The 27,388-nt window shown below is 35.2% G+C and overlaps 1 protein-coding gene across 2 annotated transcripts; it reads left to right on the forward strand.

The window, feature by feature from the left end:
* On the forward strand, nt 1-27,388 carry cracdlb (cracd like b). Of its 2 annotated transcripts, XM_056456560.1 has the most exons (12): nt 1-80; nt 8,789-8,924; nt 13,226-13,282; nt 14,599-14,755; nt 17,056-17,185; nt 17,290-17,451; nt 17,800-17,868; nt 19,594-19,818; nt 20,085-21,174; nt 23,658-23,956; nt 26,290-26,401; nt 26,486-27,388. In XM_056456560.1, exons 3-12 carry the CDS (start codon nt 13,234-13,236, stop codon nt 26,629-26,631), a joined length of 2,439 nt encoding a protein of 812 aa, XP_056312535.1. In that variant the 5' UTR covers nt 1-80; nt 8,789-8,924; nt 13,226-13,233; the 3' UTR covers nt 26,632-27,388. The 2 variants fall into 2 exon arrangements, with proteins under 2 accessions (XP_056312535.1, XP_056312536.1); XM_056456561.1 differs by lacking the exon at nt 1-80 and having other exon boundaries at nt 8,712-8,924.

Genomic DNA, 27,388 nt, shown 5'->3' on the forward strand with positions numbered 1-27,388 from the left:
GTTTCGTCGAGCCTCCTGAGCTGCGAGACTATTTTTTGATATTCGAGTCGCAGGTGCATCTTCACCTTCATTCTGCAGAGGTAAGACAAGAATTATATGAATATTGTGCTGCTGTAATCATATATCTGTTCATTCATCTTCTCTATAGATTAGTTTGGTGTGGTTTCTATCTATCTATCTATCTATCTATCTATCTATCTATCTATCTATCTATCTATCTATCTATCTATCTATCTATCTATCTATCTATCTATCTATCTATCTATCTATCTATCTATCCACCTATCCACCTATCCACCTATCCACCTATCCATCTATCTATCTATCTATCTATCTATCTATCTATCTATCTATCTATCTATCTATCTATCTATCTATCTGTCTTTCTGTCTGTCTGTCTGTCTGTCTGTCTGTCTGTCTGTCTGTCTGTCTGTCTGTCTGTCTGTCTATCTATCTATCTATCTATCTATCTATCTATCTATCTATCTATCTATCTATCTATTGTTATTTTGTTCTATCTATCTATCTATCTATCTATCTATCTATCTATCTATCTATCTATCTATCTATCTATCTATCTATCTATCTATCTATCTATCTATCTATCTATCTATCTATCTATCTAGTGTTATTTTGTTCTGTCTGTCTGTCTATGTGCACTTTGTTTTGTTCATTTGCTTTGAACGAATAACTCTGCATAAGGCTTGCTATATGTTGTTTGTTATGATGTCATGCACTAGTTAGGGGGTAGTGTGCTCGCTTAAGCATGTGTGCATTAGATCATTTAATGACACATGGTTACTGTATTTAGTTGGTGAATTAAAGTGCATTTTTAAAGGGATAGTTCACCCAAAATGGAAATTCTGTCATCATTTACTCACCAACCACTTATTTCAAAACAGTTTGAGTTTCTTTCTTCTGTAAAACACAGTATATGTACACATTTTAACCTAGAGGGATAGTTGAAACAAAATGTCAAATTTACTGACCATTTACTCACTTTCAGGTGATTCCAAACATTTTTATGAATTCATTTTTTTATTATTATTTGCTGAACACCAAAGGAAGATATCTTGAAGGATGTTGGAAACCGGTAGCCATCTTTTTTGTGTTCAGCAAATAATATTAATAAAAATAATTATGCATAAAAATGTTTGAAATTACCAGAGAGTGAGTAAATGTTCATTCAAGTTGATTGAGCCTAAAACGATTATGTTGTCCCCTTAAAATATCAAGAATTGTGTTGTGTCAGCTCATTTTTTTTAGGGTTTTTACCTTTAATGTATAGGACAGTAGAGATTATTAACAGGAAAGCATGGGGTGCAGAGAGAGGGGAAGGATCGGCATAGGGCCGCGAGGCAGGAATCGAACTTAGGTCGTCGTGAGCACCGGAGTGCATGTGTCGACGCACTAACCACTACACCACTGGCACCGAAAGCTAATTTTAAATAAGTAGTTTGAACAAGTAGCAAAAGCATATTTTTGAGTGGTTTATTCTTAGTACGGTGTTATAACTTATTATTTAACTCATCACATCATTATATAGCAGGGATATTCATTCACATTATCATCGCTTAAAATGTTTTGTCCATAAATCCCTCCGCAGTGTTGTTTATCAAGGGATCATGTTGTGATTGATCTTGTATTAAACAGGTGTGTGATGTTTGCTATGAAAGGACGTCTGTGTGGAAGCTATGCACACTAAACTGATTGTAATCCAAAGGTCAGTTTGGATTAAGATGAAAGCTGCGTTTAGGAGGGGTCGAGTATCTTCAAAACAGTTAATGTTCAAGCAGATTAGTCACTCTCTCTGTTAAGTTAATGTTTGCAGAGCGAGCACTGCACTGTCCCGAAAGGAAATAGGTTAATGCAGGGCTTTATAGGTAAACCTGAGTGAATAAATCTTTTTCTAGACTAGTCTAGTCTTGCATAGCTACTTTTATAGTGTTTACAATCTCAAATATACATTGTAATCAAATAATTATAACATGATCTGATGCTTTGCATATGCTTACTTAAAGGTTCCGTAAAATCAAACTAAAGTTTTATAGATGTTAGTATCGGTATGTTAGTTTTAAAGATATCTATTAGCTAGTGTGTTTTGAAACGGTGACAAAATTTATGTTTAAAAGATTTAAACCTGTTATAAACATCCAGCCTGATCTTACAAGGAAACGTAACTATTTAACGTTTTGTCAGTTTAGTGGCTAATACGTACAAATCCGTATGAGTTCAGGTTGAATGAAAATGTGCGATTTTAAAAAGGAGGCGTGGCACCCGATCCCCACCCCTAAACCCAACTGTCATTGGGGTATAAGCAAATTGTACTAAATTGTACGAATGAGATTGTACAAATTCATAAGAATTTGCTACTAAATCATAGTTACGAATTGCCGTGTGATTGCATTGAAACATACAAATCTAGCAGTTTGTCATTTCTGCCTAATTGGATCAACGATTTTTTTGACATCATCTTATACTTCAGTTTCACTTCAAATCTTCTGACCAATCAAATGCTCTCTGGTGTCTGACATGTCCCGCCCCCTTCAAAAATGCTTTTCGTTTGCGTTTCATGTGAAGCGCCTGAGTTCAACCACTCTATCTAGCAGAGCTGTGAAAAAAGCAAAACTCTATTGGCTGTTTTTTAAAAATGGGAGGAGCTACTATATGTCCCACCCTCTCTTCATGTTTTAGTTGAGATTTACGTCAGACTTCGAATAAAAATACGCACTTCACCGTACTTTTATCTACTGTTTCCTCACTGCTGTAATTTTTTCAGCAGCATGAATATTCGGTATCAGAATGTTCGTGATCAGTATACCTGATCAAAGATTTTTCTTCATCTTTTCTTCAAAGTTGTCTCTGGTTGTATTTTACTGGAAAAATATGCTGTTGTTGAGTATTGCGCTAATAATATTTCTTTTAATATAACATTTATTTATAAATCTTTTATTTATTAAATGAAATAGCAATAAACAGGTTAAAGAAATTTTTCAGATCTTATTAATTATGATTCAGACAAAAAACTGTGTCAAAGTGCAAATATTTAGTCTACTAATGAGTGAAAACCTCCGCAGATATTCTGACTCTGATTGGCTGTTGTCATTTTCCTTCCTCAACTCCACTTATTATTGTTTATTTTCAGCTCTGGGTTCACTTTTGGGCCACTTCAGCCAATAGCAGAACTGCAACTATACTGGGGAGGTGGGGAAAAAGATAGTAAGTAAAGATAGATATATTGCATTTACTATTATCGCGATAACGATACTTCTGTGATATATTGTGCAGTTCTAATTGTAATAAATTTTTTAAATGTTCAAAAAATTAGCAAATGTGCAAAATGTGCACAAATTTTATTTGAGCATACATCTATTTTATGTATAATGTTTCTTTTGGAAACACTTGGACAGTAGGGAATGGCACTATAATTTTGGATTCGGTACGATACCAACATGTAATACCTCGATATCGATACGATAGGTGACAAATAACCAGCCTCAAAAGATAAGTGAATGGAAAACTTTAGTTGAAAAGCAATAATAAAATAAATGTGAATGTATTTGTTTCATATATAAATAATTTGCATAAAACTGTAACAAAAACATTTATATAAATAAAATTGAATGAAAAATGTATTCAAATATTTAGATGTTATGTATCAGCAAATTAATGATGATCAGTCGTTTAACATTTATTTAATATATCTAATATCTACCTACTTCAGTCCTATAATGTATGCGTTAATGTTTTGTAAGATCATCTCCACTACATGATTTCAAATAAAAACATAAATGCGAAATTTGATCTCACAATTCTGACTCTTTTTCTTCTCCGTTTCCGGTTTTACATCTCGCATTTTGGACTTTTCAAACTCGCAAGTATAGATTTTGAAAAATGTAAACATTACACTTTTTATAACCTAAATGCAACATTAACAAAACGTTCTTATTGTTGTCACTTTGGTATATGCTGTATTATTTCATGTATGCAACATGTATTACATTTCATAGCCAATCTGAAAAGACATAACAGAAGCTTTTCTAGCAATTTTAGTGAATGAACTACAGACTGATGGCCTTGAATGTGCAGACAGAGTAGAATGTGTTTCACCTGAGTAATACAGTACTTGAATTGATGCATTCATTCCTGAAGAAAGAGGAAGGTCAAATCTGAAAGAAAGAAGCCAGAGAGAGAAAGAGATGCCATTTCTGGAGCAGTCTCAGGGTGTTTGGTTACATCGGGTCAAAACATCGGTTGCCAACTACATACTGTACTGTTGCCTGCTTCCTTAGTTGCTCATAAACGATGCATTTAGTGTCATTAGGAACAGGCTGGAAGCTCGGTTAAATCATGTTGACATTCATACGAAGTGCAGCTTGTTGATCTGGAGCTTATTTTTGGAAAGGTCTTCTGGGAAACTCCTCCGGCATTAAACGTAAGCTAACCTGGGAGAGACAAACAAGATGAAATGATGTCATAAAATGTCTTCTTAAAGCAATCTTAAACAGCTTCTTTGGTTGCGATTATTTGTTGTAGGAAATAATAAGATCGGCTTCAATAACATTTCCTGTAATAAATGATAACAATCAAATTGGGAAGTTATTTAAGATGTATTCAAAAGGGCTCTTGAGCATTGTGTGACATCATTTCTTTTCCATCTTGTTTGTCTTTTATTGCAGTTACAGATCGTTTTATTTACCTAATTACAGCTGAAGTCAGAATTATTAGCCCCCCTGTATATTTTTTTTCCCAATTGCTGTTTAACAGAGAGAAGATTTTTTTCAACACATTTCTAATCATGATAGTTTTAATATCTCATTTCTTTTATCTTTGCTATGATGACAGTAAATAATATTTTACTAAATTCATATCTACAATTGAATATTGACCTTAAAATGGTTTAAAAAAATTAAAAACAGCTTTTATTCTAGCTGAAATAAAACAAATAAGACTTTCTCCAGAAGAAAAAATATTATCGCAAATACTGTGAAAAATTCCTTGTGCTGTTAGACATCATTTGGGAAATATTTGAAGAAGGAAAAAAACATTCACTGGAGGAGTCATTAGTTTTGACTTCAAATGTAAAAAAACATTTACCTATGAGTAGGCCCATATGGAATCTGTGTGCACAGAAATTCACAGATTTCCACAGATTTTTAGCCCATTATTTATTCTATTTATTTACTTAAGTGTGTGTAACTTATATTTATTCAGTTTTTCAGTAATATTATTGACTAAAATAAAATTGTTCTTATGATTTATTTACAATACAGTTTGTAAACTAATATTTTCCAAATAAGTGGTTTAAAATAGTTCGCCAAATACAATGATCTAATTGGATTTGCATAGTAAACATTAAATAACAGTTAAAAAGGTATTATTTTTAATTCATATATTAAGTTTTTAGTTACTATCTTCCCAAAATCATATATATCTATTTATAATTACTGTTGCGATATATTGCAACAAAATGTATTGCTATAAATAAAATTATTGACATTTTAACATAATTATATGTCACTCATTATAATAATAATATAATAATTATTATTAATTATATTATAGGTATACAGAATACTTACTTATTATATACTTAATACTTATTATATTTAATATAATTATAGTGATTTTGACAATTTAATAATTAGGCATCAGAATAGAAACATTATTTATTTATTAATTTGTCCGATCCAATTTGTCTGATTGATCATTATTTTTACATACTGTATATAAAAAAATACTGAGGTATATAAATGTCATTTTTACTGTGTTAAAAAATAAATAAATAAATAAATAAATATATATATATATAATAAATGGTTATTTATATATTTAAATAAACTGCAATACTGTAACTGCAATAACAGGCAATAGCTCTATTCTCCACCATCTTTAAACAATCCAGATATCATCTCTAATTTTTAGAAAAAATCCCAGTTATGATAATTTCATTGCATGTAAATGCTTCAAATGGATATTTATTGCATGTTCTGGGACTTTATAAATGCTTTGTGTTTAGTTTTAAATCAGTGTCCTTTATATTGCTCAAAACAATGGACTATAGAGATATGCAAATACAGAAAAATGCACCTGGCATGATCAAACCAGAGGGTTATACTGTCAATATATGGGTAAAATTTGACAGGAAGCATGGGTAGTTAACCAAGTGACATATTAGTCAAACTTGGCCTCGTTTCAGTCAAGTGTTTCAGATGTCACTGTCTGTTTGCATGCATCTAAACTGAGTTCTCTAAATGTCCAGACATGGAACGATTTTTAATCAAAAACATAATTTAGAAGAAACAGACTGTACTTCGTAATCTTGTTTTGACCCTCTCTTTGAAACACGTCATTTTAAAAGGTTTCATTGAGCCCAGTGTTGACATATTTACACTGTTTGACTTATTCGTCCCTGATATAGTGGGGATATAATGCCCATTCATCTTATAGAAACCGTAACTGTGTGACCAAGTTTATTTATAGAGTAGGAAGCAAAATAATTTAGATTAGAGACCATTTGATTGGATAGAAAATGTGGTCAGAATAACTTTTGCAATAACTTCTTATGTGTCATAATATCACAGCAATGAGACATAAATGTTTATGAAATCATTGATATGCAAATGAGCTTTAAATTGAGTAAAACAGACTGGAAAAGTCAGAGGTTTAAGGTGCCCGTTTTTGTCTCCAAGAGGCGTTTGTTGCTTGGTAAAAAGCCATGACCTAGTTTCAGTCAAACCTATTCAAATTCAAAACCACTACTGCTGCTCTTTACAATCACTCATTCCAGAAAATGAACTGAATATTTATTTACTTACCAAGAAAAGACCAAAAACAAAGACAAACAAAGACTGTGTCACAGTGGCGCAGTGATTAGCACGATCGCCGCACAGCAAGAAGGTTGCTGGTTTGAGCCTCGGCTGGGTCAGTTTGCATTTCTTTTTGCATGTTCTCCCCGTGTTCGCGTGGGTTTCCTCCGGGTGCTCTGGTTTCCCCCACAAGTCCAAAGACGTGGTATAGGTAAATCGGGTGAGCTAAATTGTCTGTAGTGTATGTCTGTGAATGAATGAGAGTGTATGGTGTTTCCCAGTGATGGGTTGCAGCTGGAAGGGCATCCGCTGCTTAAAACATATGCCGGATATTTTGGTGGTTCATTCCGCTGTGGCGACCCCTGATTAATAAAGGGACTAAGCCGAAAAGAAAATGAATGAATGAATATTAAATTCCTTCAATTAGATTCAGTTTTGCAGATTTGTATTTATTTCACTGGCAATTAATAAAGTCAGTAACTGGTTTGATGTTATTACGTGTAAGAAGAAATCCACCTGCATACTGTAATTATTAACCCTTAAAGAGGAAAAGATGTTTTAGTAAGGGCTTTTACTACAGATCATTGAGTTCTGAGGGACTTTCCTCATGTAAAAAGTTGACCAGGAAGGTATGTTCAGATGTGCAGAGGTGGAAGAAAATAGGTTCACTTAAAGGCATAGTTCACCCCAAAATAAAAATGTACTCACCATTAAGAAGATATTTTGAAGACCTGTAACCATTGACTTCTATAGTAGGAACAAAACATACTGTGGAAGTCAATGGTTACAGGTTTCCAGCTGTCTTGAAAATATCTTCTTTTTGTGGTCAACAGAAGGAAAAAAATCAAAAAACAAAACAAAAACAAACAAAACAAAAGTTTGGGGTGAACCATCCTTTTATGTTCACTTTAATGGTCCAGTGAAATTAAAATAATGTTTTTTAGATGTTAGTACGTATTTAAGTCATTCATTCATTTTCTTTTCAGCTTAGTCCCTTAATCAGGGGTCACCACAGCGGAATGAACCGCCAACTTATCCAGCATGTTTTATGCAGCGGATGCCCTTCCAGCTGCAAACCATCAAACACCCATACATTTTCATTCACTCGACACAGAAATGCCAACTGACTCAGGTGAGGCTCGAACCCGTGACCTTCTTGCTGTGAGGCGACAGTGCTGCCCACTGCACCACCACGTCGCCCCTAAGTATATTAGTCTTAAATGACATTCATAAGCTAGTGTGATCCAAAACAATGCCAAAATTCGCGTTTAGAGAATATAAAACTGATATAAACATGTAAAGCTTGAAGTTCGTCACTTCCGACTAAATGTATCAACGATTTTTTTCACGTCACCTCATACTTCAGTTTTTCATCGAATCTTCTGACCAATCAAATGCTCTAGTATCTGACATGCCCCGCCCCCTTTAAGACGCTTTTTATTTGCTTTTCATTTGAAGCACTTGAGCTCACTCTTACTGGCAGAGCTGTGATTAAAAAACGAAATGCTATTGGCTGTTTTTAAAAAGGGGAAGGGCTACTTTATGCCCCTCCCCCTTCTCGTTTTTCATTTTAAATTATGTCAAACATCGAATAAAAAATGCACATCTCAAAGCATTTCACAGGACCTTTAAAATGAACATCCAGTTATTATTTACACACCATCAAACATGTACATGACTTTTTAACATTTTTTCAATAAGAAGCAAAGGTAAAAATGAAAGAGTACATTGACTGGTGGATGTCATCAAGCCCTAAAGCTTACAAAAAAAAAAACAAAGAAACCAATGAGAGAATCCCAAGCAGTTTTACAACAGATCTAATTTACTGCCCTCACATCCTGCTCCTATGAAACTGTTCCTGCTCTCTCTCTCTCTTTTTCTCTCTCGCTCTCTCACACACACACAGTCCTTTCTGTCTCTCTTTTCCCTCTCTCTGTGTTTCTGCCATGTTATAATCGACTCTTAAACTTCATTTGCAGATGTCAGAGATCTAACTCAATCAAGGACTGGAGACCACCAGCAACCAGCAAAAATAAAAATAAAACAAAAAAACTGAAGAAGGCAAAGGAAGCTCTCAGACGAGGGAGATCGTTTTGCATCAAGTTAAAGCTGCTGGTAAGTTTAGAAGAGGTTTCAATTTAATGCTTTCATTCATTTTCATTCTACAGTTGATTTAGGAATGTGAAAAAAGCCAATTTCCAAACTGACAAACAGAAAAAATGGGAATTAAAGTGTTTTTAAAATGAAACATGATATATGCAAATCATATTCGGCACTATAATTAAATAATTATTGAAGAAGTTATTGATAATCCAATTTGTAATGAATGAATAATATTTTATTGAACACATTATATTATAATAATATAATAATAAGCAATACAATTCATTGAAATATTAAAAAGTGTAATAAATTGCATAAATGTTAAACAGAGGTGTTTTCTTATGTCGTCTCAGGCTCAGGTCACTTCAATACCATTCAAACTTTTTATTATCAACATGAACAATGTTCCTAAGGTGGGCGGCACGGTGGCTTTGTGGTTAGCACTGTTGCCTCACAGCAAGAAGGTTGCTGGTTTGGTTTCTGGCCGGACCAGTTGGCATTTCTATGTGGAGTTTGTGTTGGCGTGGGTTTCCTTCGGGTGCTCCGGTTTCCCCCACAGTCCAAAGACATGCTCTATAAGTGAACTGGATGAACTAAATTGGCCATAGTGTATGAGTGTACAGTATGTGAATGAGCGTATGGGTGTTTCCCTGTATGGGTTGCGGTTAGAACCTGCATGGACCCAAGATTCTCACAGAAATCAGTTTAGTTTGGTGAAAATGAAAACTGATGCTTTGGGGTTACATTCAGTATGGGGATTTGTGAGAGATCTGCAGAGTGGATGGCAACATCAACAGCCTGAGGTATCAAGACATTTGTGCTGCCCATTACATTACAAACCACAGGAGAGGGCAAATTCTTCAGCAGGATAGCGCTCCTTCTCATACTTCAGCCTCCACATCAAAGTTCCTGAAAGCAAAGAAGGTCAAGGTGCTCCAGGATTGGCCAGCCCAGTCACCAGATATGAACATTATTGAGCATGTCTGGGGTAGATGAAGGAGGAGCCATTGAAGATAAATCCAAATAATCTTGATGAACTCTGGGAGTCCTGCAGGAACACTTTCTTTGCCATTCCAGATGACTTTATTATTAAGTTATTTGGGTCGTTGCAGAGATGTATGGATGCAGTCCTCCAAGCTCATGGGAGTCAGACACAATATTAGGTGTTTTTCCACTGAACCGTGACTTTATATTCTATTCTGTACATTATTTCTGTTAAGTGACAAGACTTTTGTCTAAATAATTAAAAATCAAGGCATGATCATATTTTATTTTGGTAAAATAAACATAATCTACAGGCCTTTGCCTATCATACAAGCCACTTCTGATACCAAATGATCAACTAGAAAACTTGGAAAACTTTGTCAGGTAGTGCATATACCAAATCCTCATTTATCTGTTCAAAAATACTGTAAAAACACTAACAATGAAATATTATTACCATTCAAAATATCCCCAGTTTTATATATTTTTATTTTAAATATTTAATTTTGAAAGCTGATTTTTCAGCAGCCATTACCATGCATCCATATTGTTCTCCTAATATGCAAAACACATTTATATTTATGAACACGACCTGCGGGAAGATGACTTCCAAAAGTGACTCTTCTATCCTCTGCTATTACATATATTATTGATTTCTGATCTTTTGGTTAAACAAGAGTCTTTTGTTTGGCACAGCGTTGATGCTAATCCTGAGCAGTAGCGTGTAGCATGCATGTGCAGCTCTTTTGTCAGCCTGTTCATGTGGCATTATGATTCTGTATTAGCCAGCAAGGACAACAGGACTTCTGGGTATTCTGTCATTAGATTGTTTGGTTAAGGACTGAGGACTGAGCAGCAGGTGTGTGTGCATATGCTAACACTCATGCCATGCGTGGCTATGTATATAGCATTGTTGATTGCTTAGTTTTTATTTTTTTTAATAGAATCATTTCATGATGTTTATAGACCTTGGAGGAGACGGCAGGATAAAGTTACACCCATGACAACTGATAAACTAATGTTCAAATTTATTGGTGTTATTAGCATTTCTAGTTCTATTAGTCCTTAAGATTACGAACAAAAATTTAATTATAAATATTTAAATTTGGTGTCATTAATCATGCAATTTGCTAATGACATCATCTATATAACATTATTAAAAGTATGAAACAGTATATATGAATATCACTGTGTATGGGAGGTCCCCATAAAGATAGCTGTACAAGTGTGTGTGTGTGTGTTTGTGGTTAATGAATTCTAAAAGTTCAGACGAGGGCTTGGTTTCCCAGGTTTCCCCAAATCACGTCACCCCTGTGCATCACCATGGCAACCGCAGTTCAGTCCAAAGTGAACTACTCATTGTCCCCTCTTAGAAGTCACTTTGTATCGCAAGTAGCCTCTGATTAGATCACAACAAAGCCAATAAAAGAAACAGAGGAGATGTTTGCACAGTCTGTGGTTTGCCAGGATGAATGAAAATGCTGTGCGTTGTCATGTTCGCCAATTTAAAACCACTGAAACCCTTTTTTCATCGACTGCACGTCATCAGTCATAAACAATGATGTGGTTATATGACGTACTCTAGCTGAACACTACACTACTAGTGCCAACCAAACTATTTACGATTACAGTATATGGCCTGAAGCTATTTTTATATCCGTTTATATCCGTTCATGGGTCACAAACAAAAAGTGGCTCACTAGATGACTTATTAAAAGGCTGTATTTAATCAAGGTGCAGCCCCAAAATACTGAATGTCAGATTTAATTGTATAATTTTTACCCATTTGCCTGCAACACATACTTAATTATTTAAAATATACACTGTAAAAAGCGATTTGTTGACTTTACTTGTAAAGGGAGTACATTTTTGGTCTTAAAATTAAGTAAATGTGTTAACAATCTGCATAGTTAAGAAAATTAAGTGAAGTCAACTTAAGAGTTCCAAGTTAAAATGAGCTTACTTTTTTAAGTAACATCAACAAATCACTTTTTACAGTGAAACTTTAAAGGGCACCTATGATGAAAATCATCTTTTGTAAGCTGTTTGGACAGAACTGTGTGTAGGTATAGTGTGTCCACATGTTGGAGTGATAGAAACACAATAAGTGTCTTTTTTATATTACCTTGACATTAAAACAGGATCCAAATCCCTTCCATTTTGAGGCTCACCGCAGTGTGACATAGGTTTACGCTTTTCCTCCGAATTGATTGACAGCTGCATATTAACATGTCTCCGTAGTAACGCGTATAATCATATCCACAAGACAGGACGTGCGCAAAACAACCAAGATTAAAAGATCTGTTCAGCTCTCTGTGATCATCTGCACCTCAAGAAAGAGTTTTACAAGTTTAAACTGGTTTTAAAACTACATGTTTGGAATAAAGACAGTACAATCACGTTAAAACAACATTGGGGCATGTTGGGGCACGTTAAAACAACATTGGGGCACAATACGTGGGGCATTGTGTGTGACTCATTGTTGCAGAAAGGTTTGAATTAACTCCACAACAAATATATCAAATAACCATTGGGAATGTTCTTACTGTAGTAAGGGAGATCTGCTTCATTGTTGTCTGTCACTGTGCTGTTTATCTATGTGAAGGCTACATGCATCAGAGCAATACAGACAGATCTTTATGGGAATGGTGGGTGGGGAGAACTAGCTCATTTGCATTAAAGGCACAGGCAACAAAAACAGATACATTCTGCTCAGAGCGCGTAAAATTTTAATATTCTGAAAGGTATAATAAATAATCTGATGGGTGTTTTGAGCTGAAACTTCACAGACACATTCTGGAGACACAAAAGACTCATATTAAATCTTGACAAATGGGTAAAATATGTGCCCTTTAAGTAAAGTCAACAAATCACTTTTCTTTACAGTGAAATAAAACATTGCACGATCATACATATATATGTATTTCTTATTCTTCAATATAAGCACAAGTCAGAATAAGTGTGCCATTTAATTTTTACATTAATATATCTGTCACAATGAATGACAATCAAAAATCTGTACTTATATTTTGACATTTTTACGAAAGCTATTTTGAAACTATACTTGAAAACAGAAGCTAATCTGCTCTTTCCTTAAAAGGCATCACAGAAGATCTTAGCAAATGCTTTGAATGGGACTTATCACCTTTGAACGCAGGAAATGATGTACTAAAGTGCAAACAGAGTGTATCAGTAACTCTGATCAGCTGATTTCTACCACTATAAACAGAAGACATGCAGCAGACACTTCTCCATGAAGTCTGTTGTTTTAAGTTTGCCATTTCTATATTTTATTGATCATTATTTTTTCTTTTTCTTTGGATCTGCAGGTTAAAAAATGGAATCAATCCCTGTCGACATGGACAAAAATGCAGAGGAACTCACAGGTTTGTGGACACTGTTATTTCTGATTGAAATGCATTCACATGAAATTGAAATGAAATGTCTTTGAAATGTCTTTTTTAAGATGTCTTCACTAGAACTTAAAGTATTCCTGAAGACTCGTTGTTAAGACTTGCCTATTTGTCAGGTGTATTTCTTGATCAGTTTTATATTTGCAATGTTTCTGATTTGTTTTATGTTATATATATATAATTTTTATCTTCGGCATAACTTTTTTTTGCTATCCTTTTATTTTTTTAATGTAAAGTGCTTTGAGAATTAAGTTTTAAAGGCTTATTATATTAATATATATTATTATTATATATTATTATTATAATTATTATTGTTATAGTAAATAAGACTGACTACTTTTGCACATGACTAAAAGCATAGTGTCTAAAACTCTTGTAATTGTGATCTAACATCTAACACAGAAGCCACCGTATGATTTTGATGGGATAGTTCACCCAAAATGGAAAATTCTGTTATCATTTACTCATGCTTGACTTTTTCCAAACCTGCTTGAGTTGCTTTATTCTGTTGAACACAAAAGAAGATATTTTGAAGAATGCTGTAAGCCTGTAACCATTGACTTCCATTGTATTTGGTTTTTATACTATGGAAGTCGGTGGTTACAAGTTTTTTGCTTTCTTCAAAATGTATTTTTTTTTGTGTGTGTTCGACAAAAAGAAACTCTAGAACCACTTGAGGGAGAGTAAATAATGAATAGGTTAGAATTTTAGGCTGAACTGTCTCTTTAAGACAAAAAATGGAACAAATAACTGATAATCCCAGCAGGCACAGGATGTCAACATGACGTCAGATTGACTTTGTACCCCAATGTTATAGGACCTTGCATTTTGGGTGGAGATGAAAATCGGGTTGACGTCAGAACCCAATGTCAGACCAACGTCAATGTCCAACATTGGACAGACGTTGGTTTTGGTCAAAAGGGACTAAGCCGAAAAGAAAATGAATGAATGAATGGTTTTGGTCACTTTCCAATGCAACCTAAAAACAACCAAATATCAACATCTAATGATGTTACAGCTTGACGCTGTGTTTGATTGTTACCACTACGGCGTCTATCAAATGTTGGATTTCGGTTGCCATATCTGATGAATAAATGTCAGTATTTGATGTCAATATGACATTGGTTTAAGATGTTGGCTCAACGTTGGATTTTGGTCACTTTCCAACACAACCTAAAATCAACCGAATATCAACGTCAACGCTGGCATAAGAGTCCGAATTATAAAATAAATTTTAAAAAGTCACGATCCAATCAACTAAAGTTTTTACATTTCTGCTTGTTCACCAGGAAGGAAGAAGTCTCGTTTTAAGCAGCTGAAGACTCGTCTGTTCGGGAAATTGAAGAAGAAGGAAAGCGAAGGGCTGATCAAGCAGAGTCAGTCCACTAGTGACATCACTGCTCCAGACGGCAGAAGAGAAGGTGACGACTCTGAAGATGAGTTCACGTAAGTGTCAGTATGTCAATCAATGATCTTTTATTATCAGATCTGCATTATTGATTCAGAACTGTTTCAAACAGTTAAAGGCGCTATACAGTTGATGTAAGAATTATTAGCCCTCCTGATATACAGTATTAGCCCCCCTCGTATATTTTTTCCCCAATTTCTGTTTAAAGAAGATTTTTTTCAACACATTTCTAACATAATTGTTTTAATAACTCATATCTAATAACTGATTTATTTTATCTTTGCCATGCTGACAGCACATAATATTTGACTAGATATTTTTAAAGATCCAAGTATTCAGCTAAAAGTGACATTTAAAGGCTTAACTAGGTTAATTAGGCAAATTATGGCAATTAGGCAAGTCAGGTCTAAAGAAAATTATAAATGATCTTAAGTAAAACCAAATACATATATACAGATGGTATAAGTATATAATTTCACTTACCTGGAAAATGTAGGCTACTTGAACGGTTTGTGAGCACAATTGAGTGCATAGAGCATGCTGTAGTATCTGATAATTGCAGGAAATAATTCCAAAAGGCAGTTGACTTTGTAAAGAAACATTAAACAACAAAAATACGATGTATATGCCGAGTTCAGCGACTAATCAGCTGGAATCAGCTGAGGTGACGAGACAGTGAGCAGCGAGACTTAGCTGTCACTCAAGTGGCCACACCCTTAATTATGCAAACCTAATAAAGCTTAATAAAAACGAAATGTATGAGTTATAAAAAAATTCACCCCCTCAGAGTTGTCATGAAGGGTAATATTAGCTTTAAGCACCAAAACCATCTTTTGTACCAGGCTGTGAACATGTGTTTATCAGCTGTAAAATTGGCCAATTATCTATTGCAGTCAGAAAACATCTGGATTTTCTGGAGCCAACCTCCAAAGGCGAGTCGATGAATTGCAGTTTTAGTTACTTCCGTATTGGCTTCCCAAGGGAGAGCAGGAGGTTGCCGCTTGGTAATATATATAAATAGTGACACCATTGGTCATTAAGTGAACTGCAGCACTCATGCACCTCTTGGAAATTTTTGTTTTACTCTGGATTTACAATTAATAATTATGGTTTTATTCTGTAAAGTACTGATGGCATTTCTTTAAATTTATTTTAATTTAGAGCATTATTTTACATAAAAATTTAAAAATGTGTCATATTTTCAGACATGTTTATATCAATTTTTGGAAAGCACACAGAAGTTCATAACTCAATATTTGGTGGAATTTCAATCACAACAAATGAAACTATTAAAATAATTTGTTGTTTTGTCATTTTCTGAAGAAAAAAAATGCTCTGAATGATAAAATGTTATCAGACCTTTATAAAAATAGAACAAATATTACTCAAATCCACACCTAATAAAGTATTACCAATTTATATATTAAGTGGCCTTAATGTAATTTAATTACATTTAAATAAATAATTTACAATGCACTCATGCACATGCATGTTTTTACATTTTACCAATAGTTTAAAATGATTTGCATGTAACTACATCTGTAATTAATTTCTATAATTACTTGGATAGCTTCAAATGATAGAATTCATAGCATACGTTAGAAAAAAAATAAATTAAAAAGTTTAGCCTGTCAAAACCAATGGCCTATACAGAAATGAAATCAGATTATAAAGTCTTGTTTAAATCTTGATTAAAGTTACTATAGTTATTTAGTGAAGAGCAGCAAATCTCTAATTTTGATCCACTGCTTTGTTTGATAACAGAGTCATTTAGAATGCACAGATCTGTAATGAAAGCATGTGGTTACTTTTGTAACTGTTTATACTCATTTAAGAAAAAATTAGTTGAGACGGACATGTTTACATATTATTAAGTGTATTTATCTGTTTAAACACACACACACAATTTTCGTTGATCTGAGAACAGTGTCTTTATACAGAGCACGTCCATCAGTCAGCAGTTACTTGAATTGACTGATTCAGAGGTTGCATAGAAAGGACGACGATCGACGCATAGTTTTAATGAAAATGAAGTGAATGCAGTGTTTTTTAAATTTATTTCAATGTGCTTTTAAGCCAATACAATATGATCAAAATTAAAAAAGTATATTGTACTTATTTTTTTAATGTAAGCACCTAGTAATTAATGCCGCTTATTATACAGTAAAGTAAGACCAATAAATCCAGTAGATCCAGAGAATTTTGAAGTGTTTTTTTTTCTAAAGCTTTATTTAGATGATTAGGAATAACATATCATGAATGGCAAAAATGCATTTGTATTTTTTTGTTCTATCAATGAATAAATGAATAAAACGAGCGCATTGAATCTGATCTGCAGGTATCCGCAGGGTCTGAGCCCTAGAGCACTGTCTCACGATAGCATCTTCTTCACGGATCAAACCCAGACCACGGAACCCACACGAGTTCTTTCACAGGAGAACGTTCACGGCAAAATTAAAGCCTTACAAGTTAGCAAATGTTCTTTGTTAGAAGTTCAAAGGTGTGTGTTTTTAATCTACTCCTTAAGCAAAGTGTGCATTGGATAAAAGCTGTTTATATTTCATTTTGGCAGTTAAAATTACAGCAGCAGAACTTACATCTGGGTCCTCCCCCAATGCTGATTCCTGGAAAGCGCACAGAGGACTCGGGAGCCACTTCTGAAGATGACGGTTTACCTTGCAGCCCACCTGAAACCTACTTGTATGAGCGAGTGATGCATGGAGCCGCTTACAAGGTTGTAGACTTTACCTTTGACCATACATTAAGAGTTAAAGGGATAGTTCACCCCAAAAAATGAAAATTTACTGACTATTTTACTCACTCACAATCTGTTGAACACACAAGAAGATATTTTGAAGACAACCAAAATCCTGTAACCAATAACTTCCTCACCATTTGTGTTTCCTACTATGCAAGTCAATGGTTAGAGGTTTCCAACATTCTTCAAAATATCTTCTTTTGTGTTCAACAGAATAAAGAAACTCATACTGGTTTGGTACCATTTGATGGTGTGTAAATAGTGAGAGAAATTGTGGACTATCCCTTTAAGTGAATGGAATTCTAATGGGATTTTTTCTTGTAGTATCCCGAACCTCGGAAACATCTGAGCTCTCTGAGTTTAGCAGGAACAGGAAGTGAAGAAGAGGAACAGGTAATATTTCTGCTCATTCATACAAAATTCATCAAAAATTTTTTATATATACACTTCTGGTCAAAGGTTTTGGATCTGTAAGAGAGCTTTTAAAAGAAGATTATTTTGCTCATTTATTTGATTTAAAAAAAAAACAACAACAAAAAACAACAAAACTGTGAAATATTTGACCATTTAAACTGTTTTCTTGTGGAATTTTGCTTAAAATGTCATTTATTCCTGCAATTCAAAACAGAATTTTTAACATAATTACTTAAAACTTTAAAATTTGGTGATTTGCTGTTCTGTTATGATTAATTATTATTGCTATCAATCATTAGGTTATTAATAACTCTTATAATTATCAATGTTGTAAACCTTTTGTCCCTACTTCATTGTTTTGTGGATACATTTAATGAATGTTCAAAATAACAGCACTTATTTATTTTTTTACATTCATTCATTCATTTTCTTTTGGCTTAATCACTCATTAATAAGGGGTTGCCACCGCGGAATGAACCGCCAACTATTCCAGCATTTGTTTTACGCAGTGGATGCCCATCCAGCTCCAACCTATTATTGGGAAACACCCATACACTCTTGCATCCACACACACTCATAAACTATGCATCCTAGTGCTACTATCCAATTCACCTATACCTCATGTCTTTGGACTGTGGGGGAAACCGGAGCACCCGGAGAAAACCCACGTCAACACTGGGAGAACATGCAAACTCCACACAGAAATACTGACTGGACCAGCCAGGACTCAACTAGCGACCATCTTGCTGTGAGGCGACAGTGCTAACCACTGAGCCACCGTGCTGCCATTATAATTATATCATTCATTCATTTTCTTTTCTGCTTAGTCCCTTTATTAATCAGGGTTTGCCACAGCGGAATGAACCGCCAACTAATCCACGATATGTTTTACACAGCGGATGCCCTTTTAGCTGCAACCCAATTACTGGGAAACACCCATACACACTCATACACTACGGACAATTTAGCTTACCCAGTTCACCTACAGCGCATGTCTTTGGACTGTGAGGGAAACCAGAGCACCCGGAGGAAACCCACGCGAACACGGGGAGAACATGCCAACTTCACACAGAAATGCCAACTGACCCAGCCGAGGCTCGAACCAGTGACCATCTTGGCACTACCCACTGCGCCATCGTGCCGCCCATTATAATTATAATTGCATACATTTTTTTTACATTATAAATGTCTTTACTTTCACTCTTAAAGAATTTCTGTGTCCTAGATGAGTAAAATAGGATGCAGCCCAATTGTTTTAAACACTAATAATGGTATTAATCTTCATATGATTCAATCTTCAACGATTTTCAGAAATTCAGCTTTAAACCGCAAGAATAAATTACATTTTAAAAGCAAATTCAATGATAAAATTATAAATTGCAATAATATTTCACATTTTTACTGTATTTATGATTAAATAAAAGCAGGTTTAGAGCAGCAGAATAGTGTAGAAGTAAGCAAAATAGATTCCCAGTACTGGGTTGCAGCTGTAAGGGCATCCGCTTTGTAAAACATATGCTGGATGAGTTGGCGGTTCATTCTACTGTGGCGACCACTGATAAATAAAGTGACTACGCCGAAGGTAAGTGAATGAATTAATGAATGAAAGAAAGAGCAAAATATGGGCTTCTTTAAAAAAAAAAATCTTACTCCCACACTTATGGCTGGTAGTTTTCATCTCTATCCAATCTTAATTTGATCCAGGGTGATCCTTTCCAGTCCTCATCCAGGCCACTCTCTCCAGTCTATAAGCCATCCTTTCAGCCAATCATCTGCTCCGGCTCAGCATTGGCCACGCCCACTGCAGGTGCTGACTTCAGTAGTCCTGCATCTTACACACCCACACTGGATAACTCCGCTGCCCGCCATCGCATGTCCGTCAAACCGAGAAACCAGCGTGCCAGTACAAGGGGAAACAGAGGGCCTACGGTAAGAGCCCAAGGGCGATAAACGCATTTATAATCAGAGCTGATAGCTTCATGCAATTAGCTCAATGCTTTCTGTGTTATCTATACTTTACTATGTAACAAATATAGTAGATAGCTACAGAAAAGCTACTGAACAATGTAGCTACACTCTACTACTCAACACTGCTAGGGTCTATTTGAAATCAACATGGTGCTGGGGTTACAAATAGAGTACAAAAAGATCACTGATTACAGCATAATAACATCACTTTGGTCTCTCGTTCTTAGGTATCCATTTCTCCCAGGCAACGTTCAGAAAGCATCAGTGATTTGGACAGCATACTGTCTGAGAAAGATGATGATGATGCTGATGATGATGATGATGGAATTATGACATCCACAGTGACTGTGCATCATCTTTCACACTCCCCTCCAACTTTGGAGATAAAAGAAGAGACCACTATTCCAGGAGCTCCAGAAACATCAGTGCAGATCCAGGAGGAGAAGGAGGAGAAGCTCAGCAAACCTCTGGATGTTGAAATCCTAAAATCAGAAGAGTCTCTCGAACCTGAAGGCAAACTCACTATGAATCCTCTGTATTTGCAGCCAATGACTTTCGGTTCAGGTCCACCGTCACCTTCAGGACTTCCAGAATTGAGTTTAAGAGAAGCAGAGTCATTCATTCAGAAAGACGATATGAATGATATCCAGATTGTTGCAAAGGAAAGCATGAAAGAGGAACCATCATTTAGGTTTCATCCAGTGCCTTTACCTCGAACCAAAAAGCCAAAAGTGGATCCTCCATCTCCAAAAGCATCCGCCGAATCAGTATCGCTACAATTTTTGCTAGCATCTGCTAAAAATCGATCCAGAACAATCAGCGACACAAAGCAGAATGAAGGAGATCTTAACATGAAGACGCAATCTATTAACTCCAACCTAGAGGTGCTTAAAGATGAAGAAAAAGAGACAAAACCACTGGAGAATCTTCTCTATCGAACGCAAGATACAAAGAGCATTCGTAGAGAAGCTCCGGCACCTGCTGTCATGTCCAAACCAGCAGGAGCTAATGTTAAAAAGAGCGATTTGTCTGCAGAAAACGTGGAAAGCGAAAAGCTAGAGGAACCCGAGGAGCGGCGGATTGCTTTCGGGGTGCATCTCCGCACAACCTCTCTGTCGCTGAAATATCGCTCTGAGGTGTCCAGGATGAAGGATGAAACCAAACGTTACAGTTTAGAGTCTAATACAGCGCTGGCGACCTCAGAAGAGCATGCTGGGAAAGCTGAGGTGTTTAGGGGTACATGTGACAGTAGTTTTAGGAGTAAACCCAAAAAACAAGATGCACAGAGTCTGGAGACTCAGCTCGCTACACAAGACTGTGAGTCTGAAAATTGTTTGTGATAAATGATATATAAAATATTTGGTATGTACAGTTGAAGACAAAATTATTAGTGAAAGTAATTGATGTAAAATTTTAATTCTTTTAAAAAAAATTTCCCAAGTGGTGTTTAATGGAGCAAGGAGATTTTCACAGTATTCCCGGTTATGTTTTTCTTCTGGAGAAAATCTTATTTATTTTAGCAAATAAGTAAATTTATTGTATTTATTTAGAAAAAAATCAGTTCATTTTCTTCTGTTGAACACAAAAGAAGATATTTTGAAAAATGTTGCAAACCGGTAACCATTGACTTCTGTAGGAATGGGTTTCAAACCACATCGGTTGGAACTGTAGTTTGCCGAATGACTAAAACGTTATCAGCATGATGGTAAAAAACTGTACATTCTAGTAAAACCATTCTTCTGCAGTCTTATACCAAAAACGGAAATAAGGGCAGCATTAATAGCTTAAAATGTGGGAGAGCGTTGATATTATGTGATTGTATTGTATTTCAATATGGAGTAATTAAATGTTGATGTTAAATCAAAAGTAATTCTCAAATACTTGAAAATGAAATGATTTAATGACAATAATTCTCTATGGTTACAACTGAATTAGTTGCAAAATAACTGTATAAAATGATAAAATATGAAATGATAAAGCATATGATAAAAATTGTACCCATCTTAAATGTAAAATTAAAGTTACCAGAGGTAGAAGGAGAGACACAGGGGGAGGGAGAGAGAGACAAAGAGAGCAGGCCCAGAAGTTAGCCTGATTACAGTAGAGTCAGAGAAGATAGACTCCAGAGGAGGAGAGGAGCAGAGCAGGAGAGCGCAGAGACAGAAAAGACAGGCCAGGAAAAGAGCCAGAGCAGTGTTTTACCACCTATTTTGTCTCTTTCTTGACCATGTGACTGAAGCCCAAATACTGAGACATTCAAACTGACCAATCAACATGTGACCACATCGTAAAACCCCCAAAGTCCACATACCAGGCCCTGATCTTATCAGTATCTGCCTTTGGAGTCAGTATGGACCTTCTTGAGTCAAAAAGACATGTTTTGTCATATAAACATATGATAATTTAGCCTCTTACACTTCCATAGTATTTGTTTTTCCTTCTATGGAAGTCAGTGGTTACAACATTCTGCTAAATATCTTCATTAGTGTTCAACAGAAACTCATAAAGGTTTGGAAACACTTGAAATCTAGAAAATAGTGAGTAAATTAGAATTTTTTGGTGAACTATCCCTTTAATAACTGGTAACCAATGACTTCTGTAGTATCTGCTTTTCCTACAATGGAAGTCAATGGTTACCGGTTTACAACATTCTTCAAAATATCTTCTTTAGTGTTCAAAAAAACTCATAATTTGGAATAGGGTTGGGTCGATAGACGATGTCATCAGCCATCGCCGATGGCCGATAGACATCACGATGCTGAGCCAGCATTGCGATCCTCAGCCCTGCCCGTGTCGCAGCAGCAACCCACTCACAAAAAATACACACTTAGGCCCCGTTTACACAAAAATGCATCTTAGTTTTAAGATGGCATTTTAGAACGAAAACGATCCACGTCCACACTGGCGTTTCATCTAGCATTTCTGAAACGCCCTCCTTCCACACTATACCGCTGAAATGGACATCATGTGACCACACACACACTCTGTCATGCGCTGTAGCAAATGCGCACGTCTGAACTCCAGGCAGTCAGCGAGTGCTTTAAGCACAAAATCCCAGAGGGTAGTGCATGACAGTTTATCAAGGATGTACCGCTGGATCGGGTCTCACTATAGTTGTTAAACGTGATATGTAGTTAATCCTTGTCTCTATCTAACAACTATTCGGTTTTTTTAATCCATCAGGTAACGTGTCACAGCATCAGTACACTGCTTCAATTCTCTTTCACGCTTGTACTTAGTAATTTTAGTGAAAACCTCAGATACTGTTGGTTGGTTCCTGTTAGTTGTGCACCTTTTTTACCAACCAAGTTTGTCAACGCCCATTATAGCGACACAGATCACTCTGCTTATTCATGCAAGAGTCCCGTGGAAAAAAGTGATTGACAGGTGGTAACTGTTCATTCAGAAATAATTTATTCACCGCCGCCTAAGACGACGATGCCATCATCCATTGCGATGTTTCACATTACACATCGTACGATGCCAAATTGGTCGACATCGTCCAACCCTAGTTTGGAACCACTTGAAAGCAAGAAAAAAAACAAAATTGGCCGTAGGGTATGAGTGCGTGTGTGAATGTGAGAGTGTATGGGTTTCCTAGTACTGGGTTGCAGCTGGAAGGGCATCTAAAACATATGCTGGAATAGTTAGCGGTTCATTCTGCTGTGACCCCTGAAAAATGAGTGACTAAGCCGAAGGAAAATGAATGAATGAATGAATGAATGAAAGCAAGTAAATAGTGAGTAAATGTTTATTTTGGGTGATCTATCCTTTTAATAAACTTGAGGATTGTTTTACAGATGGAAGATCGTCCATCCAAAATACAACCGGGACAAGTAAAGAGGCCGAGCCAGACTGGATGAGTCTCGCCAGGGAGAAAACAAGAGCGTACCAGCCTTTAATGAGCAGATTCTCCACGAACCAGTCATCAGTTCAACCTTCTGTACAGCCTCCGAAACCGGCCTTACAGCCTAAAACACTGACACTGACCACCACCGCGCTTCAGCCACTGAAAACACAGCCAATCCAGACCAGCAGCCAACAGAGCGTACACAAACCTGCTGTTAAACCAACACCTGCTGGAACAAAAGACAAGCCGGTAAAGAGAAGAGCACAAAGCACATTTAGCTAATCAAATACAATTTATTCAGGTCATGACAAAGCATCATTAATCCAGCCTTACCTTTCACGTGATGCTTTAAAAATCATTTAGACATGCTGATCTGATGCTCATTTCTTATTATCAGTGCAGAAAATTGATTTTGGTTTGTGCATTTGCATTCAATTTTATGTAAATTATTGTTTTACTTAGCAAAGGTGCGTTCAATTCCTTAAGTAACAATAAAGCAATTTTTCTGTTTTTATAATCACAGATTTTGTGGCTTAAAGGTGCTGTACTGTATGTAGGTTTTTGACTCTTCTAAAGCATAAAAATACCATAATATGTTTGCAGATATTTAAGAAACATGCCAAGTAAACATTCCTGTTTATCTGAAAAACAATGCTGAAGTCAGATATTCTGCTTTGAAAATGTGCTTTCGTGCCAGAACGTCTGTCTTTTGTTTTGGCCATTTATCACACACAATGCCAGTTTAGCCAATTAGATTTCAGCACCACGAGTTGCCTTGGTGGAAAACAGCGTATTTCATTTATTCAGTTGGGAAGGCTCTCAAAGTATGCTCCCGCGACCTCCGGTGGACAGTAGCAGCCCCAAAATGAGATGCAGATTCAGAGTTCCATATGAGGTGGTTATTAATTAGCAAATAATATAAATATTACGAACGTAAACATTAGGTGAGCAGGTTGCAATGTTACAACGTGATGAGATTTGCAGTTATAAGCAATTTGGCTGTTTGCACCAGACGAAACACAACAGAAATTTAAATACAGCCATTCAGAAGCACAGAATAGTGCACTTACTGCACTTCGACATAATGGTAAGGTTTATAATCTAATTAATACATATTAAACTTCTTTAACATTATTATATGTATATGCGGAATCACTGATATGTGTTGGCTTTCACTGAGGTACAGTTCTGAGATGAACTATCTGCTGCTGCTTTCAGTAGTATGGCAATAAATGTCATGTAAAATGGCATTCAGACTCACATTATTAGCATTTAACACTGAATAAAGCGCATGAGGTGTACCTGAGGTGATCATTGTCAAAGTTTTCTGTTGTTCAGCTGCAAGAAATAGAAGCTGTTTCTGAAATATAAATATCAGGTGTTGGCTTTTATTTAGAAAATGGTTAAAATCAGCCTCAATCAGCCTTTAGGCTCGATAGTCAGGCACACTCACGTCCATCTGATAACCTGCGCTTGCGTGGACTCTTCAGAAAGAGTGAAAATGTGTTTTGATCCAGGAATGCAATACCTATTTCAACCACTGGGTGTCAAACTTACATATTGCACCTTTAATATATATTTTAAGAAAATAATAATTATTTTTTTCATGATTCTTTAATGCGTAATAAAAATAACATTTAATCTGAAATAGAATATTTTTTTTACATTATAAATATCTTTATATTCACAGATCGATTCATGCGTCCTTAGAAAATGTATTAATTTTGAAGAAAAATAATTAGTTTTAAAATGGAGTAAAATAGAAAATTGCTCATTTAAATTGTCATATTTTTCACATTGTTAATGCTTTTACTTTATTTTCCTAAATCGAATCAATACAAACATTAAAAAGTGATGACTGTATAAATGAAATAATTTTGCATAGTAATAATAAATATTTAACATACAGAATGTATACTGGAAGAAAGAATTTACAGACAAACACAATGCAACAGATGCGTAATGTAGAAACATAATAACACATCATATACATTTTTTTCCTTCATATTAACGCATGAAGGCCACAAACACACTCCAAAAAATATTTTTGCTGGTTCAAAATATTTATTAGTAATGAGCTGATTTGTAATCAACACAATTCTTGAGGTTTTACTGGGCACAACTTAATTGTTTTATGTTCAATCAACTTAAATTTGTAAAAACAATCAAGTTAACTTAATCAATCTGTGTTGGGACAACATAAAGGAATTGTGTAAAATTACTAAATTGCTGATGCAAAATAAAAAAAATTACCGATGTAAAATTATTATAAAATATATAAATTACAAAATAATAAAAATAAAGTATTTAAAATGTAATATTTTAATATTTTAATTTAAGATTTAAATTTAACATTTATTTTGAGCTAGATACCACAGTAACCTTTTTCTTTTTTCCATAGATTACCTTGTAATGCAAAACCACTAAAAATAAGTAAAATGCAATTTTTGATAAATAAAATTTATATAAGCTTTTTTAAAAAATTAAAATAAAAAAAATTACAAACTGTGATCCAAACTATGACCTTAAATATACATCAAAATGAATTTAAAGGCAATAAAAAGAATCAATTCTTTTTGCAGGACAACAGTAGGAACAATACAACCGAAGATGACACAACAAAGAGAGCAGCGACTATCAGTAAGATGGACCCCAATGCAAGACCCGTCCCACCTAACAACAACAACACAGAAGGTAAACACAGCTTTAACTGTACTGTTTAAATGTTAGTCATTTGGTGCTGACGTTGATGTGTGTGCATGTATTTTTCCACAATAGCTCCTACCATCCCATCTGAGCCTCCAGCATCATCATCATCGCCATCATCTTCATCTCCAGCAGACGTCTCTGGAGCTCAGCCGTCCTGGATGGAGCTCGCCAAGAGAAAGTCTTTAGCATGGAGCGACAAAAAAACTCTAGAATGAAGAAGAGACAAACAATTAGAGACTGATGAAGTTGTGCAATATTAATGTTACAGGGAATGAATGATGTGCATGTGTGTATGTGTGTGTTAACATGACTGAATGTGTATGATTGAGTTACACAGTTCATCACTTGTTTGCTAATAGATTTTTTTTAATTCTCATTTTTGTGTGTTGGTAAAATTTTACTTCACACAAATGTGTGTATTACCCTGGACCACAAACGCAGTCTTATGTTACACTGGTAAATTACTAAAATACACAAAAATACATAGTATGGGTCAAAATTGCTCTTTTATGACAAAAATCTAATCATAAAGATTCTGTTCCATGACAAATTTTTGCACATTTACTTCTGTAAACATATCAAAACTCATTTTTGATCAGTAATGTGCATTTCTAAGCTCTTCATTTGGACTTTAATGGTGATTTTCTCAGTATTTAGGGTTTCTGAACCCTCAAATTTTAGATTTTCGTATAGGGAATATCTCAGTCAAATAACATCCTGTCTTCACAAAGTGTACGTCAGTGGAAAGGTTATTTATTCATCTTGTCATGTATGAATCTCAAAACTTACGATTGGTTTTGTGGTCCAGGTGGTCACATCATAACAAAAACTACTGATCAAGCCTTATATGTATACTTACTGTATGACCAGAAGAACACATATTTACAGTTATTCAGCAATTTTATACAGTAGTATATTGTTACAACAAAACAGCTGACTCTTGATACAGTAATAATAAACTATGAAGTTTCA

The sequence above is a fragment of the Danio aesculapii genome, chromosome 1, assembly GCF_903798145.1.
Source record: "Danio aesculapii chromosome 1, fDanAes4.1, whole genome shotgun sequence".
NCBI lineage: Eukaryota > Metazoa > Chordata > Actinopteri > Cypriniformes > Danionidae > Danio > Danio aesculapii.

Coding starts and splice junctions, on each gene's coding strand:
- cracdlb (XM_056456560.1), top strand. CDS start 13,234: ATGGAATCAATCCCTGTCGACATGGACAAAAATGCAGAGGAACTCACA. Junction 13,283..14,598: donor AAATGCAGAGGAACTCACAG/GTTTGTGGACAC, acceptor CTTGTTCACCAG/GAAGGAAGAAGTCTCGTTTT. Junction 23,957..26,289: donor CTGGAACAAAAGACAAGCCG/GTAAAGAGAAGA, acceptor TTCTTTTTGCAG/GACAACAGTAGGAACAATAC.